The sequence below is a fragment of the Acomys minous genome (genome assembly GCF_964271855.1).
Source record: "Acomys minous genome assembly, chromosome: 14".
Lineage (NCBI taxonomy): Eukaryota > Metazoa > Chordata > Mammalia > Rodentia > Muridae > Acomys > Acomys minous.
In genome coordinates this window covers 14,677,723-14,693,809 of record NC_140496.1, presented here as the reverse complement: position 1 = coordinate 14,693,809, position 16,087 = coordinate 14,677,723, and the positions used below count along the sequence as shown (strand labels likewise).

General features: G+C 43.1%; 1 protein-coding gene across 3 annotated transcripts in view; it reads right to left on the bottom strand.

The window, feature by feature from the left end:
* ADAMTS18 (ADAM metallopeptidase with thrombospondin type 1 motif 18) overlaps positions 1–16,087 on the bottom strand; it is a 139,920-nt gene that overhangs the window by 8,214 nt on the left and 115,619 nt on the right. For all 3 annotated transcript variants that reach the window (XM_084757318.1, XM_084757319.1, XM_084757320.1), the window contains 2 exons: positions 4,301–4,442; positions 3,088–3,214 (listed from right to left, as the gene is read on the bottom strand). In XM_084757318.1, the coding sequence (XP_084613444.1) occupies positions 3,088–3,214; positions 4,301–4,442 (269 nt within the window). The remainder of the gene's footprint in view (positions 1–3,087; positions 3,215–4,300; positions 4,443–16,087) is intronic.

The following is a 16,087-nucleotide window of genomic DNA, read 5'->3' as shown; positions in this document are numbered from 1 at the left end:
AGCTGGCATTACACTTCACTGATGGGTCGCAGACCTGACCTCATGACGTTTACTTAAAGGTTGCCAGATGAGGTTTTCCGGAACTCTCTAAGTCACGTTGCATGAATGCATCCATGGCAACTATGAATCCTTTTCAAGAATTACTTCTGACTGAAATGGTATGATTTACAGATACAAAAAAAAAATACCCAGCAGATATGGCTGCTACACATTTGAGTTACAGCAGTGATGTCTACAACATATGTTGGATACAAATATGCTGAGTACTGACTGTTTTTAGAAAATAAGACCAAATCAGTAGCCAACTGTGCTTTGGTTAGACCTCTAAAATTTCATCACTGTCCTTAATCTTATTTCCCTGACTCTCTCTGGTTTCCACCATAAACCTTGAGGGTGAAATTAAAGCCCCCAGCATAGAGAATTACACACTAGGATTATGTGTTCCCCAAAATATCACAAAAATCCATACCATTGTATTTTTTTAATTAAAGACAATGTATCAAAGAAAATAATTCCCCGTAGTTATATCATTTTTACATCTTGCAAGATCTTTTAAAAAAAAAACAGTGTAGAATTACTAGTTTCGTTGTTTGCCTAACAAAAATGGTATTTTTCTATCAAATCGAGGTTTCTTTATGTGACAAATATGATGTGTTTGCATATATACTAGAAAGAGCACTACATGGCACATGTGGGTGTCATGCCTGCCCTTTCACATTTGATTCCAAAACTACATGTCTAACTGACTTCAGTCTTATTTACTTGTAATCCAGGCTGTCCATTTTGGCCCTTTCTGCTTTTTAATATCTAACATTTTATAGCACAGGGCTTTGCATCTCAGCCCGTCTGTGCTTAGCCATCATTTCTATTCCCACATTGGGGGTTGTTGCTGCTGATGGGACCATGTCCTGTCATCACCACACCGCACTGCTCAGCCCAGAGCCTGACATTCAGGGAGATCTTCTGATATGGCTGATGCACAACGAAGTAACAGAGTCAGACCAGGCAATTCCTCTGTCCTTTCTGTTCTCAAGAGTCAAGATCCTTCTTTCTGGTCTCTTCTTGGGGAAGTGCGATTCTCCTAGCTGAATATACTGATGCTGAGTATGGGTGGGGGACAAAGGGAGAGAGTGGAAGAGCTCACACAGGATGCAGCTTCACTCAGCAGACCCTGCAAGGGGCTGTCCTGATTCCACGCAATAAGCTTGGTCTTCACATGCCACAGTGTTCAGGGGAGTCAGGAAGCTGTGAGTGACCTTAGTGTGCTCCATACAGAGACATAGGCAAATCAAAGAGTCCCTTTCTTTTGCTAGGTGTTCGAACCAGAGAGGAGAGGAAGCCCTGAGATCAGAACCTGCTGTCTTGTCAATCAGTGTTACACTTCTGTGTGTGTACATTAGGACACATACCGTACCCACTACCCCTGAAGAACAGACGGGCCCGCAAGAATCAAGAGCACATTCTGTTAAGTGCACTCTAGTACCTGAGGTAATTCTTAGACTGCTCATTTCTTGGGAAAAGAGAAAAATCCACGGAAGTCCCCCACCCCCACCCCATGCACTGTTTCTTTCTTCCCGTTCAGTCAGGGTTCAGTTAGATTCAGAATCTCAGAGAGAAAGTAGATGTGCAGGATCAATCAGTGGGTATCTAAAACCCCCAAGTGATTATGAGAAAATTAAATATTAGCTTATACACGTAAATATTAGTACACACATAGACATACATGTACACACACATGGTGGTGTTACCACAAAGCCAGTACCACTTATTAAAATGATGTGAACCCTGGTGACTTCACCTCTGCTTTATGTAAGTATATTTGGCATCAGATAAATCGCCTGAGAAGAGACTCCAGTTGGCCAGGAAGCTTACTTAGATTCATCTTCCAATAGTGGCAGGGCTAAATGAGTCAGGGCACAAACCCAGCCAGTGCCCCAATAGGAGAATAAACAATGGGGGAGTCACCACTTGGCTTTCGTCTCTCTAGTTTGTGTCTTAGTGTTGTGCAATTTGCAATTTAGGTTTCATGGTCCGCATTATTATAATTTTTACGTTCTTGAATGACCTATGTGAAAGTTAAGCATACAGTCACATTTAAATTTAAATAATATAGGATTGTATGTAATTTAAATATCTGCTTGAGTCCATTCTGGAAGGAGAGTGTTCTGTTCAAATGTTAAAATTAGGGGTAATGATTGGCTGTGGCTCAGTTGTACAGTGTTTGGTTGGCAAGCAGGAGACTTCAGGTTCAATACTTACTACTGTCAGGGGGAAAAAGACACCCATTGAGCCGAAAAACCATGTGACCAGGAAAATCAGTCCAGAGCAGGAGTGAGGTCAAGATGTGTCCAAGTCCAGAAAAATCTCATCCCAAGACCAGCAGGAGTAGGATTGCTTCCTTCCTGCTCTGGGGCTGCGTGCCCCTGCACATGTCAGCCTTACAACCCCCACTTCTGCCACGCTTGGGGTGGTCACATAGCCTGGTAGCCAAGTTTCAGGTTAAACTTCCTCTCTCCTTATAAAAACATGTCCAGCAAGTACCTGGAAGACCTCTTCATGCAAATGAAGTACTCCCAGCACCTTGGCCGCCTCAGCCAATAATGTATACTCACCCCCCCAAGCCCCTACCCACTCCCCAAGGTTTATATAGCCCTGACCTCTTCACCCCCAATAAAGGGAGCTTTTTCACTGAAAACTGTCTCCAGAGAAGGATGTTTCTCCTGTAGTAACACCAATGGAGATTATTCCTAACCCACCCACCTGGCTAAGCTTCATTCTCTAGCCCACCCAGTGTGAAATGGTGCCTGGGTATCACATGAGAGAAAGAAGACTTGGGCAGCAAACACCTTTATATCTCAAGCTTCCACAGCAAAATATGAGTGAGTGTCTAAGGCAAATTCATATCTTTAGGTCCTATGATTCAATTTCAACCATTTTTGTTGTTCCTACTTTTACATTAAACACCGTGTCTAGTTTTTAATCCCTCTCAGTCAGATGTATGGGCAAGGGGGCTTTTCATTATTTCTTAACAGTAACAAAGTTGTAGGAGGACACACGCGAGCAAAGAGACATTTGCAGACAACTTACTAGGCTGGGCAGGAGAAAGCATTGCACATCTTGGGTTCTGTTGCTGGCTTGGTTCTTACACTGCAGAATGAGGAATTGACTTGAGTGTTTTGATCTCGTAGGCAAATGGCCTTGATACTTATGTAACCTAGTGAGATGCCAGAAGTTACATAGTGAAAAACCACAGATAACCCATTTAATTTGGTTTCCCAGATTAGTTTGGGGTTGATCAGGGTTCTGGTATCCCATTTAAGACACTGAATCCCCATACATTGTGAAAATAGTTCCTTTGGATACAATTTCAACCCACTTGAATTCCATTTATCCCAAGACGATAGATTTTATACTTCAGTAATTTTAATATATGCTTTTCATTTTCAAGTGGATTCTATGACCATCAGGTGATAAATACCAACTGAAACAGAGTAACTGTACAACGAAGCATCGCAGAAAGCTTTCATATGAATTGTATGAGTCTAAATGGGAAATCTTTGTGTCTATAAACCACTAGTGAGGAGCTGGAGGGATGGCTCAGCAGTTCAGATCACTTGTTGCTCTCGCTTCTAGAGGACCAGAGTTTGATACCCAGCATCTATACAGCAGTTCACAGCTGTCTGTAATGTCAGTCCCAGGGAGTTCTGACACCCGCTTCTGCTCTCTGTGGGCACTGCACACATGTGGAACACATACATACATACAGGCAAAATACTCACACATATATTAAGCCACTAGTGAATTCTATGCGAAAGCCTTAATATTTCACTTCACCATGAAGCGTCCAATGCTTCTATAGCCGTATGATGCATACACAGGCAAAACCTTAAACTCTGACTATCCATTCATATCTACATGTTATGACTCTGGTTTATGCAAATATTTGTTTCAGCAGAAACATACAGCCTGGTTCCCAGTGTGTAATATGTCTCATCGGAGTCACAATTTACTGTTTGTAAATATTCATGTTTAACTTCTACAATAGGGAATACTACCTTGGCTTTGAATTGCTGTTTTTCATTTATGTGGTTTTCCTTGAAACAGTGTCTGAGACAAGATTCAAATGTCACTCTCATTTTTAAGGATTGACAATTAGCGATATATACTTCTAGGCTAAAAAAAAAAATGTTTCCTGGAGAAACTGCACTGAGGTTCTGAAAATTTCACGGTGTCCTTCCATAGACTGGATAAAACCTGAAGGCAGAGATGAGCTGGGAAAGGGAGTTGGGAAGAAAGTTACCTCCCCCGCAGGTGACTGAACAGTCGGACTGCACTGTGCGCCAGATGTGGTGGTATTTCTTTGTGGCCGGCTGAGTTACATTCATGACCTTGGGCAGTGCATACTTCCAAGTGATCCCTGGATTTTTGCCTTGTGTCAAAATCTGTATAAGGCGAGACAAAACTCAGGAGATCAGCATACCAGACCCAGGAACTGCAGGGATCTTGTTGAACATTTTAAAGATATTTGCATGTCATTTTGGTCTTAACGTAGGGTAATTTCTTGTTCCCCGAAAATGCTATGTGCTGATTTAAAAGGGGCTCCCATCATTTTGGTCTTAACGTAGGGTAATTTCTTGTTCCCCGAAAATGCTATGTGTTGATTTAAAAGGGGCTCCCATAACACTTTAAAACATTAACCTTCCTAGGATCAAAACTAGAGGAGACAGATGTGGAAAAACCTAATTGATGCCCTTCTGTAATCACATAAAACTCAAGTGAAAGTATCACCATCAATAAAGCCAATGAGCTTTAAGACGAAGACAAATGAGGCAGCGAGATGCTGGCTCAGTGGGTACAGGCACCTGATGTGCAAGCCTGGTTGTCTAAATGCAATACCCGGAAGACACAGAATAGTGGAACCCACACAATTGACCTTTGACCTCTACCACCTGTGCAGTATGAGAGCATACACCCCTACTCACAAACACACACCCGTGAATAGAGTTAGGAAAGAAAGCTCATATCATTGGGTCTCAACACTCAGGTAGTATTCCGTGAATAATAGTTAGACTCAGTGTATGTGTCTCTATATTGATCATAAACTGACTTATAAACCTTTAATATTGAAGCTCAACACAAAATAAGCACACCCCTAAATCATAGCATATCCCAGTTAGAGTTGCCTGTCCCCTATTGTACAGTCCAAGTGGGGTTCCAATAGAAATTTCAAATACAGTTTGCAAAGAGAAAGGTCTATACACTATGCCTAAACAGACAAGTCACAGACAGTGGAAAGATGGCTCAGCAGTTAAGAACATTTGCAGAAGACCCTGACTCAGTCCCCAGCATCCTCACTGGATGGCTCACAACTGCCTGTAAGTAATAATAGCTTTAGGGGAATCAACACACTTTACTGGCCTCTGCAGGCACCTGCATTCATAGGGATACACACATGTATACGCACACATGCATGTATACATGTGACACACACACATAATTATTTACATAATTAAAAGTAAAATAAATCCTAATAGAGTCAATATATGTAGTGTAAAAGATTTAACCTAAAAACAGCTAAGACTCAGGGCTAATCTGATCCCTACATACAGTGTGACTCCTGATGGGTGATAGCCTGCTGGTCTCCTTTAGTAATCAGGTGCTCTGCCACCTCTTTTCTGTATATGAACTCAGAACTTTCCTCCAACAATTCTATAGTGCTTTTTTTCCTCCTTCACAAAAATAATGTGTACAAGATCACGTAAATGACCAGAAAATGAATTTAAATAAAACCCTAAAAAAAAAAACCCGAAAATCTGTGTGCTTTTTCCAATGCCATCCACAGCCTTCTTTTTGATGTGGGCAAACACTCTCTGGGTGTCCTCTTTTTTAAACTATTCCCCTTTTTTTTCTCTCTCCCAAGCTCAATTCATGACTATAAATAACTGGTTTTCTCCTACCCGATGTGTCTTGTGGAAAATTCTTCACCACCAGAACTGGGCATGCACGCTCCAGAGGCTAAGACTACAGCCAGTTAAAAATAGGAACCCCTGGTCTCTGTCTGCTGGGATCCCACCTCAATTAAAGTTGGCTTGAGTGGTACTGTACCCATCGCACCACACTGCTCTTTAGGATGCTACCACGTGAGTTTCATGTTGCTGTTAGCTTAAAGGCCTCCAGAAGTATTGTCTCCTACAGAAGGGAGAACATGGCGTGAACATCACTTGGTAATATAACCAAGTAAATCATGGAATCTTCTAGACAGAGGCATGTAAACAGATGGCTCTGTGTTACCCCCGCCCCCACGCTTTATCAGAAATGGAGCCATTAGCATGAACAACCGTCGGATTCTCACCAGCTGCCCATAAAAAAGGTCCACCCTCCTTTATTGGCCTTTCTACTGGGTTTCTGCTAATTTGTTGGTGTCAGATTATGTCAATGCAGGCAATTCACAGACAGACTGGGATTGGAAGAGCAGATTTAGGTTCAGAAACTGTGATGGGTTTGTTTTGTCTACTCAACACAACTTCCCAGAATCACCTGGGAAGTATCTCAGCGAGGGATTCTGTGCACCAGGTTGGCCTGTGTGCATGTCTGTGTCTGTGTCTGTGCCTGTGTCTGTCTGTCTGTCTGTCTGTCTGTCTGTCTGTCTGTCTCTCTCTCTCTCTCTCTCTCTCTCTCTCTCTCTCTCTCTCTGTGTGTGTGTGTGTGTGTGTGTGTGTGTGTGTGTGTCAGGGAGCTTGTCTTGAGTACCTTAAACGATATAAGAAGATCCAGTTTAAAAGTGGGGAGCATTGTTCCCTGGCTTTGGGTCCTTGGCTACATAAGAATAGAAAATGTTAGCCGAGCCCTAAGCATGATTCTCTCTTTGTTCTTGACTGTGGACATGACCTAGTTGCTTTGGGTTTCTGCCTTGATTTCCATCCATCAAGGATGGACTGTGATCTTGAACTATGATCTAAAACAAACTCTTTCTCCCTGAGTTGCTTTTTCTCGGGGTATTTATCACAGCAACAGAAATGAAATAGGACAGAGGGTGACCTTGCTGTTTACTGTGTTTCATCTCAGAAGTCCTGGTTGCCACTATCTCCATGTGACTGAGATTCTCAAATCTTGGACAGGAAATAATGTAGGGTACCACACATCCAGGAATGGCGATAAAAGGAACTGTGAGACGCAGCAGAGCCATGGCAAGCTAAGGAAGGCCTCAGTGGGGTGATGCACTGTGGAGGCACACACCACTGCACACAGCAGGGGCACATTCGCATGTGCTTTAGAGAAGAAAACGTGCTGACATGTCTCCATTCCTAGTGTCGCCTCACCCTTTTCCCAAACTAATTGCTGATTTCTACTGCTACGGGGAAATGGGCTTGTATGAAAAGGCAAAAAAATAAAAAAATAAAAAATAAAATAAATAGGAATATAAGATAATGTTAGTTCTTGCCTACTTTGAGCTGCAAGGTCGGACAGACACTCTGGTGATCTGAGCGGTTTAATGAGGGTTTGGGATTTAGATCCTTGGTAGAGCACACTTGCCACACAAGTGCCACACCCTGGGTTTGCTGTACAGCACTGGGAAATCAGGCAAGCAGGCAAAGGGCTCGGGATGTAAACCAGAGCCTTTGCCTAGCATGCAGAAAACCTTGGGTTCAAGCCCAGGTCCCACATTAAACAAGGCCCACGTCTGTGACACCAGCACCTGGGAGGTGAAAAGTAGGAGTCTGAGGAAGTTTGAGGTCATGCTTGGCTACAGAGTGAGTTTGAAGCCACCATGGGGTACACGAGCTACTACACCTCCCTACACACACACACACACACACACACACACACACACACACACACACACACACACACACACACACATCAACCTAAAAGGAAAAAATGGCTGAAGAGGTTCTCATTGGGCATACACTGCTACTTCCACTTTTCAGATACATTTCAGGAACTGACAGAAACATAGTTTCCTGGCAACATGGAAAGGTAAGGCTAACAGAAAATCTTCCTCCACAGCAAGGAAAAAGCGACCCAGATGCCTGGTTTTTCAGTACAGTCAACACTGCCAACAGGACGAGATTTGCACTGTGCCCTCATAAGCTGCCTTCTGTCTCTGTAGCCAGCTCCTCCCTGCCATTACTAAGATGCTCTGCTTGGCTGCTGCCTGAGGCCCCTTCCATGATGTTCCAGTTGGCTTTTCTGTTGCTGTGATAAACCTCATGACTAAAAGCAACTTGGGGAGGAGAGGGTTAATCTGTCTTACACTTCCTCCATCCAGGGGAGTCAGAGCAGGGGCCTTAAGAAGGAGCACAGGTAGAAAGCATGAAAGAACACTGCTACTGGCTTCCTCAGCTTCCTCAGCTGGCTTTTGAACACAGCACATGTCATTAGTAACCTCAGTTTCAACCTCACACGTGTGACTGGTGGCTGCCATTGTCTATGGGATCCCAACCCCGATCACCACATGTGTCAATCCACTGTTAATTCAGCCTCAGTCTTGCAAAAGTTGGGAGGTATAGTCAAGTCCAACATTAGATACAATCTCTTTCCCTGTATTTGGAAAGGCTACTTTCCCTTCAGCCTTCTCCTCCTTGGGAGATGTCAGCCCATCCTTCTAAGTTTACAGGCCAACATAGCATCATGGACTCACCATAGACCCTTTTTATTCTCACAACTCACATGCTACCGGCCAGGACATGGCAGGTTCTTCACCTTCAGAGTGTGCTCAGTCCTAGCACCTCTCATGTCGCTGACACTATCCTGGGTTAAGCACCAGTGCATCATCCCTGACGTCCATAGACAGGGAGGAGGGAAGTGGTCTTCTCCAGCAGAGAAGGTGAGACAGAGACACATATAAGAATAACTCTGCCATTGAAATTCTATCCACTAAATCAAAAGCCAAGGGCTTTTAAAAACCCACAGAGAGAAATCACACAAATATGTGAAACTTATGGGTAATTGAAAGACTATCTGAAATAACATGACCGCCTCAGTCACTTGTCTATCTAGAACCATGTGATCACTTAAAGTCGCTTAGTTGCTATGATTTAACATTATCAAAACTCTGGAATCCAGGTGTGGTGGCCCACACCTGTAATCCCAGAACTTGGGGAGGTAGAAGCAGGCAGATCGCTGTGAGTCTACAAAGCAAGCCCAAGTCAGCCAAGGCTACACAGAGAAACCCTGTCTTGAGAAATGAAAAACCAAACCAAACCAAACCAAACCAAACCAAAAAGCAACAACAACAATAACAACAAAATAATCCTCTAGTTTTTTTTTTACTATGTTTTGTGCTCAGTTTATTTACTTATTTAGTAATTGAACTACAGTTTCAAGTGGTCTACCCTGCCACTGAGCTCACTAGGCTACTGAGGCTCGCCTTAGACTTGTGAATCTTCTGTCCCTGTCTCCCAGGCACTGGAGTTGTTTTGAGAACTAGAGCTCTACTAGGTAGCAGAATCTGACCTGAATTTGTGATCCTCCTGCCTCCGCCTCCTGAATGCCGGGACTCCAGGTGTGTATCACTATGCCCAGACTTAATTATCAAAGCGTGTTGGTGAGGACTTGAGTCATGAGCCAAAACAAACGAAGGGGAACTTAAACTTTCTTGAGGCTTTCTGTTTCTCATGAAGAGACAAATCTCTTCCTCTCTCTGCCCTTTCCTCCTCACTGAATGGAAAATATGAAAAGAGCCTCAGAGAAGTAAAATACCTGAGCTAAGGGTAAGAACACTGAGCAACTGATTTAAAAGCTATAAGGAGAAAATATAATCCATATTATCAAGACAAGCAAAAGAGAAAAAAGAAAGATGAAAAAAAATAAAAAAGTACCATCTATTGAAAACTTTCACAGGAAGCACGCACTTTAAATCACTAAGCCTCAGACCTCCATAGTGACTCTCTGTGTATGTTCTATCAGTTTTATAGACACTAACACGTAAGACACATTCTTTGTATTTGTTTGTGGAACATGCGAGTGTGTTTTACAAAGGCATTAAGTGAATTAAAAGCACCCCGACTTTAAAAGCTCAAGGCTCGACCTTGCTGTCCGCATAGTTATAAATCTACATGCGGTTATACGAGCAGTCATGTATGTTAGAAGCAAATACATAAGCCAGAGGGAGCAGTCTGAAGACTTTAACATGAGCTCTTAAAAGCCCTTTGAGAGAAGGACCGACTTCTATGGGCAGCAGGGCAAAGCACACACAGGATGCGTCTCAACAGTAAGGCTCTCTCTGCCCCTTTCTTTATCCTGTGTGGAAGAGGAGAAGGGCAGACAAGGGAGCACAGGGAAGGAATCTCCCATCCCCCCCACCAACCCCCCACATCTTACATTTGCTGCTTCAGACAGTTCTTTGGAAATGGACTGTTTACTTTGCCTAAGGGAATCTCTATAGGTTTCCCCCAATTTTCAAAAACCTGACTTTGGTGAAGAAATCAATTCTACCTTTCAGAGTCTGCAATCACGGTGCAAAAGAAAAATCCAAGGTCCCTTGGTTTAAATAATTAAGAATTCAACACCCCTTTAAGCCAAACATAGGGCTCCTTTTGAGAACAAGGTTTTCTGCTACCATTTAGATCCCATGGCTGTGAAGCTAAGTTAATCCAAATTTAATCAATTAAAAGAAACAACTTAAAAAGCTTTAAAATCTGTAATGATCATTTGATGAACAATTTCTATTTTTGTGGAGGGAGACCGTAGCCCCCAGTTTGGTGACACATTGTTGATGACACCCAAGGATCTCAATGTGACCATCTTAACTGCATGTAGCCACTGTGGGGGCACAGGGACCTTGGAGAGACCTGCATGAGCCCACTTCCCCTATGAATGCTGCAGCATGAGCCTCAGACAATCAATCACCTGAAAATGATAACACTGGTCATTCACAGCTATTTAAAAGCATTCTTCATGACTCTGTCAACAGTGATAAGTTCCTTTTTTCAGACTTGGGTGGGGGTGGTTGACAAAGACACCCTCTCAGCCCCATAGGCATCATCACATCCTTGCCTTGATGACAGCCCCATCACACTGATGGCACTTCTGAACCAGCCGGTGCTCCATGGCAGGCTGAAGAGCCAAGCTGTTCGACGTGCAAATTTGGAAAGACCGCCAGTGATTCGGTCTACTTAACTGGACTTAGTCCAGGGAACTTTCCAGCCAACTGGGATTGGGTCTCTAATTTACAGCTGGCAAGCGACCCCCTTAAATACTTCCAGGTCCTTAATAGAACTGTTTAATGTCTACCTTTAACACATGAACCACCTGCCTTCAGACACAGCACTCAGCAGCTCTGACCGCAGGGTGCAAGGTTATAAAATTCACAGCTTCTTAAACTGGAAAGCCACAGAAGAGGCTGGGACCTACCAACTGTGCTCTGAAGTTGGGGGGAGCTTGGCAGCTTCTGCTAAGGGCACCCAGTGTAATCTTGGGTAGGTCACCTTTTTTTAACTTCTGCTTTTTAATTTCTGTTTAAAATTTACAAGTCTCTTCTATGATGTTTATATTAGTTTCATTACTAAAAACCCATTTTTAAAAAATGCTTGAGTTTTCTGAATTGTCTCATGTAAATCCAAGTTAACAGGTAGGTTTTTTGTTTGTTTGTTCGTTTTTGTTTTTCAAGACAGGGTTTCTCTGTGTAGACTTGGCTGTCATGGAACTCACTCTGTAGACCAGTTTGGCTTTGAACTCACAGAGATCCTCCTGTCTCTGTCTCCCTGAGTGCTGGGATTACAGGCATGCAAGCTACCATGCCCAGCTAACAGATAGGTTTTAAAGACTAGCTTTTACTATACATAAGAACACGTTTCTTGTCTGCCATTGTATATTTGATTGTGTGTGTCCCTAAAAGTGTGTGGGGGGGGGGTTGGGAAAGTGTATGTGGAAGCCAGAATTAGACTGTGGGTGTTGTTTCTTGGGTACTGTTCACTTTGTTCTTTCAGGATAGGGTCCATTCATTGATCTGGCGCTTGTCAGGTCAATTAGGATAAACTGGCTGGCCAGTGAACCCCAGTATCCTGTCTGTGCCTCCCTAGTGCTGCTACCACAGCTGGCTTTTTTTAAAAAAATGTGAGTTTTGGGGACCAAACTCTGGACACCACAAGTGTAGAGCAAGCATTTTATCAATGGAGCCTAGCCCCATAATGTCCTTTAAACATAGTGTGAACAATGCCTCTGGAATACATGGTGTAGCCCAGGCAAACATTTACAAATGTTCTTTCATTTAAAGTTGATATAGGTATTGTATAAAGACATTATCAGCCATTAGATTGTAGGTGAATAGTCTAATATCAGGTGCCATAGCTGGCAAAGGAAGGAATATGTGGTATTGTTTAGGTGTGACACTCAACATAGTGTCTTGGGACATCCTTTCTCATGCTCTGAAACAATATCTAGGTTCCAATGTGAAGTTTTAGTTTGAATAAGTGGCATAGGCCTGTAATCCTAGATACTCTGGTGGCTGAGCAGATGGAATACAAATTTAAGGCCACCCTGGGCAACTTATTGAGACCCTGTCCCCTCCCAAAAGAAAAAACTTACAAAAGAATTCATGTAGGTCTTGTTTAGATAAGCACACTATAGTGAATTTATTAGTGAAATACCAATAGGAGCCACCACTGTTTAAAATGCCGAGAATAGATTATTTTAACACACTATTGGAGAGAGAGAGAGAGAGAGAGACAGACAGACAGACAGACAGACAGACAGACAGACAGACAGAGACAGAGAGACAGAGACAGAGACAGAGAAAGACAGAGACAGACAGACAGACAGACAGGAATAAACCCATGGCCTCATCTGTTCTAGACAGTGAGTACTAGACTGCTACTGATCCCTTTTTGTAACTTTTACAACTTTTTGTAAGTTTGTGGTTTCTGGACTCCCACAGTATGTTAAAACCCATCCAGTTTTCTCCACCTTCCAGTGTGTGGAGAAGTGGGACTAGACAAGCCACAGTCATACAAGTGGGGAAGTCAGTCATCTGTAGAGCAGCCTCAAAGGTGTGGGCTGACACGCAGAGTCTCTGCCAGGGTTCTACGTCAACCTATGCACCTCCCTCTGTGCCTATCAAAGAGAAGTAGAACTTGCTGACCCATCATAGAACTACACGCCATGAATTACCCAGAGGCTCCAGATTCAAACAGAATATGGCAACCAAGAAATATGATTTGTTATCCTTGGGAATGGTCGTCTCTCACCCGAGCTCTACATCAGCTATTCTCAATTCATTCTCCATTTCTCTGTTGCCTCGCATGCTCTGTATTTTCACATAATGCATGCTGCTAGGCTCCTCCCCTTCTGTCTACACAGACTCATCTCAAGAAACACTTTATCCATTACATTGCAAGTATGACCCATAGGGGAGGGTTTAGCCAGGATCATGGCAAAGGCAGGAGCTGGATGGAAAGGGCATAGCTTATTGAGGGTGCTTATACATAGTCACCTCAATAATCAAGCTGCCTATCCACCTGGTCCCTTGCCCCACAGCATCTCCCTTTGCCATAACATGCAGGGTAGATCATTCGTCATAGAAATTCATCTCATTCATCTTTTCTTGTCCTCTGTCCCTGTACCTTTACCTTTATCTCGGACAGGGTCTCACCCCACGTAGCCCTTGTTGGCTTGAAAAGCATTATGTGGACCAGGCTGGCCTAGAACTCACAGAGATCAGCTTGCAAAGAGTTAAACATGCCTTTCGATAGCCTAATACTGCTGGGGATCAGGAGCAGGGGAGGGGCAGGGGAGGAAGGGACTCTTTAACCTAAAGGAAAGCCTTTTATAGCTTATGTTTTCCCAAAAGTGGAATGCTGCAAGAGTCCAGGTGATCAGATGAGTCTGTTCAGGAGACAGGCATGACATCTGCAAGGAAAGACTCCCGAGAAACACAACCCCCATTCCGCAGGATGGCTTGATAGAGGATGGCTCTTTCACTGCTGTGTGCTGGTGCATGTGTGTGGGAGAGACACAGAGATGGACAGCCTGAGGGGTAAAGAAGAATGAATGAGGGGCCATGACAGTTTTGGGGGATGCAGAATTAAGACGGGAAAAATCATCTAACATGATCAACAACACAACCATCCTCAGCTTGATGCACCATGCATCCAGGATGAGGGGGATGTGGTTCAGCAATAGGGAGGTGGCCTAAAGCACAGAGTCTGAGGTGGATCCCAAATACCACAAAACGTTGGTCAGTAAAGGAAAGGTGTTGTGTTGTAATCCTTAGACCAATGTCTCCTTATGCTGTCTACTAAGCAAGTCTTTCCCACAGTACTTAATCCAAGACCTCGGCCACTGATCTTTAATAGTCTAGATCTAAGTCCCCAAATGGGGACACATAAGTTTCCATCCATGCCCCAAAGCTCAGCCCTTGGAATTAATGCAAAGACTTAGAACTGCTCAAAGTGTTAAGAGTGACTGTGCTCAGCCCTAAATGGGAGTCTACGTCAACTACTCCAAGGCGCAGGGAACATCACAGAAAAGGAGGCAGAGAGGACGTAAGGGCTAAAGCTTGAGGATGAGCAGCGTGAAATGAACGCTGTCTTCTGGACATGATGTGAGTCCCGCTCATGGCCTCACAGCACCCATGATGGCTTACAGATAACCAACACAAGATTAGGCCCATCAGCGTTCCATCATGCAATGGGGAGGGACACACCTCCCTCAAGAGCCCTTAACATTTAACGGTTGCTTGGGGGAGGTGATGTAGCCACTGCTACAGCAAATAACCCCATATCTGTGCTCATGAAAACAACTTTAAACGCAATACATACACACAAACAAACATATACACACACACACATGCTCATACATACACACACACACACACACACACACACATACATGCTCATACACACACACACAAAATAGGATGAGGGGGACTTTTGTGAAGAAAGGGCTCTGTGGGTGTGGGAGAGGTAAGGAAAGGTAATGAGATGGTGGGTATGATCCAAACACACACACACACACACACACACACACACACACACACACACACTCAGTCAAATGGCAAAAAAAAAAAAAAAAAAAAAAAAAAAAAAGCCCAGCACAATACATCCATCTACTTTGGATGAAAAATTTTTTTCCAAAGAAGCTATGTATAAATGTTGACTCAGAGGAAGGACAGCAGGTTACCAAGAAGAGACTTGATACCCTATGAACATATACAGGGGGAGGTAATCCCCCTCAGGAACAGTCATAGGGGAGGGGAATAAGGGGAAAATGGGAGGGAGGGAAGAATGGGAGGATACAAGGGATGGGATAACCATTGAGATGTAACAAGAATAAATTAATAAAGGAGAAAAAAAATGCAAAAAAAAGAAATGTAAATAAAATAGAAAAAACAACAATTCAGTAATAATAATGATATTTGATGTAGTCAGTTGGAAAGTAAACTAACAGATTATGTCTCCAAAAAATGTTTCAAAGCTTTCCTTGTAGAGTTGATTTTCCCTTTAGGGTAAAAAGCTGTTTTTCTTACGTGTTTTGTTGATGTTCAATGTCTTTCTTTTCATATAGAATACAATCTATTAATAATAAAAAAAAATAAATGTTGACCCTGATTACCAATTATTTTTTTTTATTTCCATCATTTTAATATATAATTTTTATATCCCCAGTCACATACACTAAAGTATTTGAGGATGCAGAATTAAGACAGGCAAAACCAATCATCTAACACAATCAACCACATACAATACCCTCAGCCCTACTGAAACATAAGCTCACTCTAAGTCTTCCAGATAACCAACAAGGTCATAAGTTTAATGAGAGGTTTTTCAGTCTTTCTGCCAGACTTATGCCGTAGAGAATGAGTCGAAATAGATGGAAACTGTCTGGTTTCATAAAAACTGTATTTGCTGTGTGATCTGAGAAAGCAGACCTCTGCCAAGTCTGCACTGATTTCTTCGGGGGCTAGGACTTGTGTTCGCGCACGCCCGGCTTTTGCTCTGAGCGACGATGCAGAAGTGTAAGTTGTTTGTATGCGTCTACGCCTTCATATCAAAGCAGGAAGGTGATGGATGGATTTAAACAGTGCCTAAAATTACTGCAGGCTTGACACAGTCCTACAAAACCAGCACCGGCCTCAGGAATGTCCCTT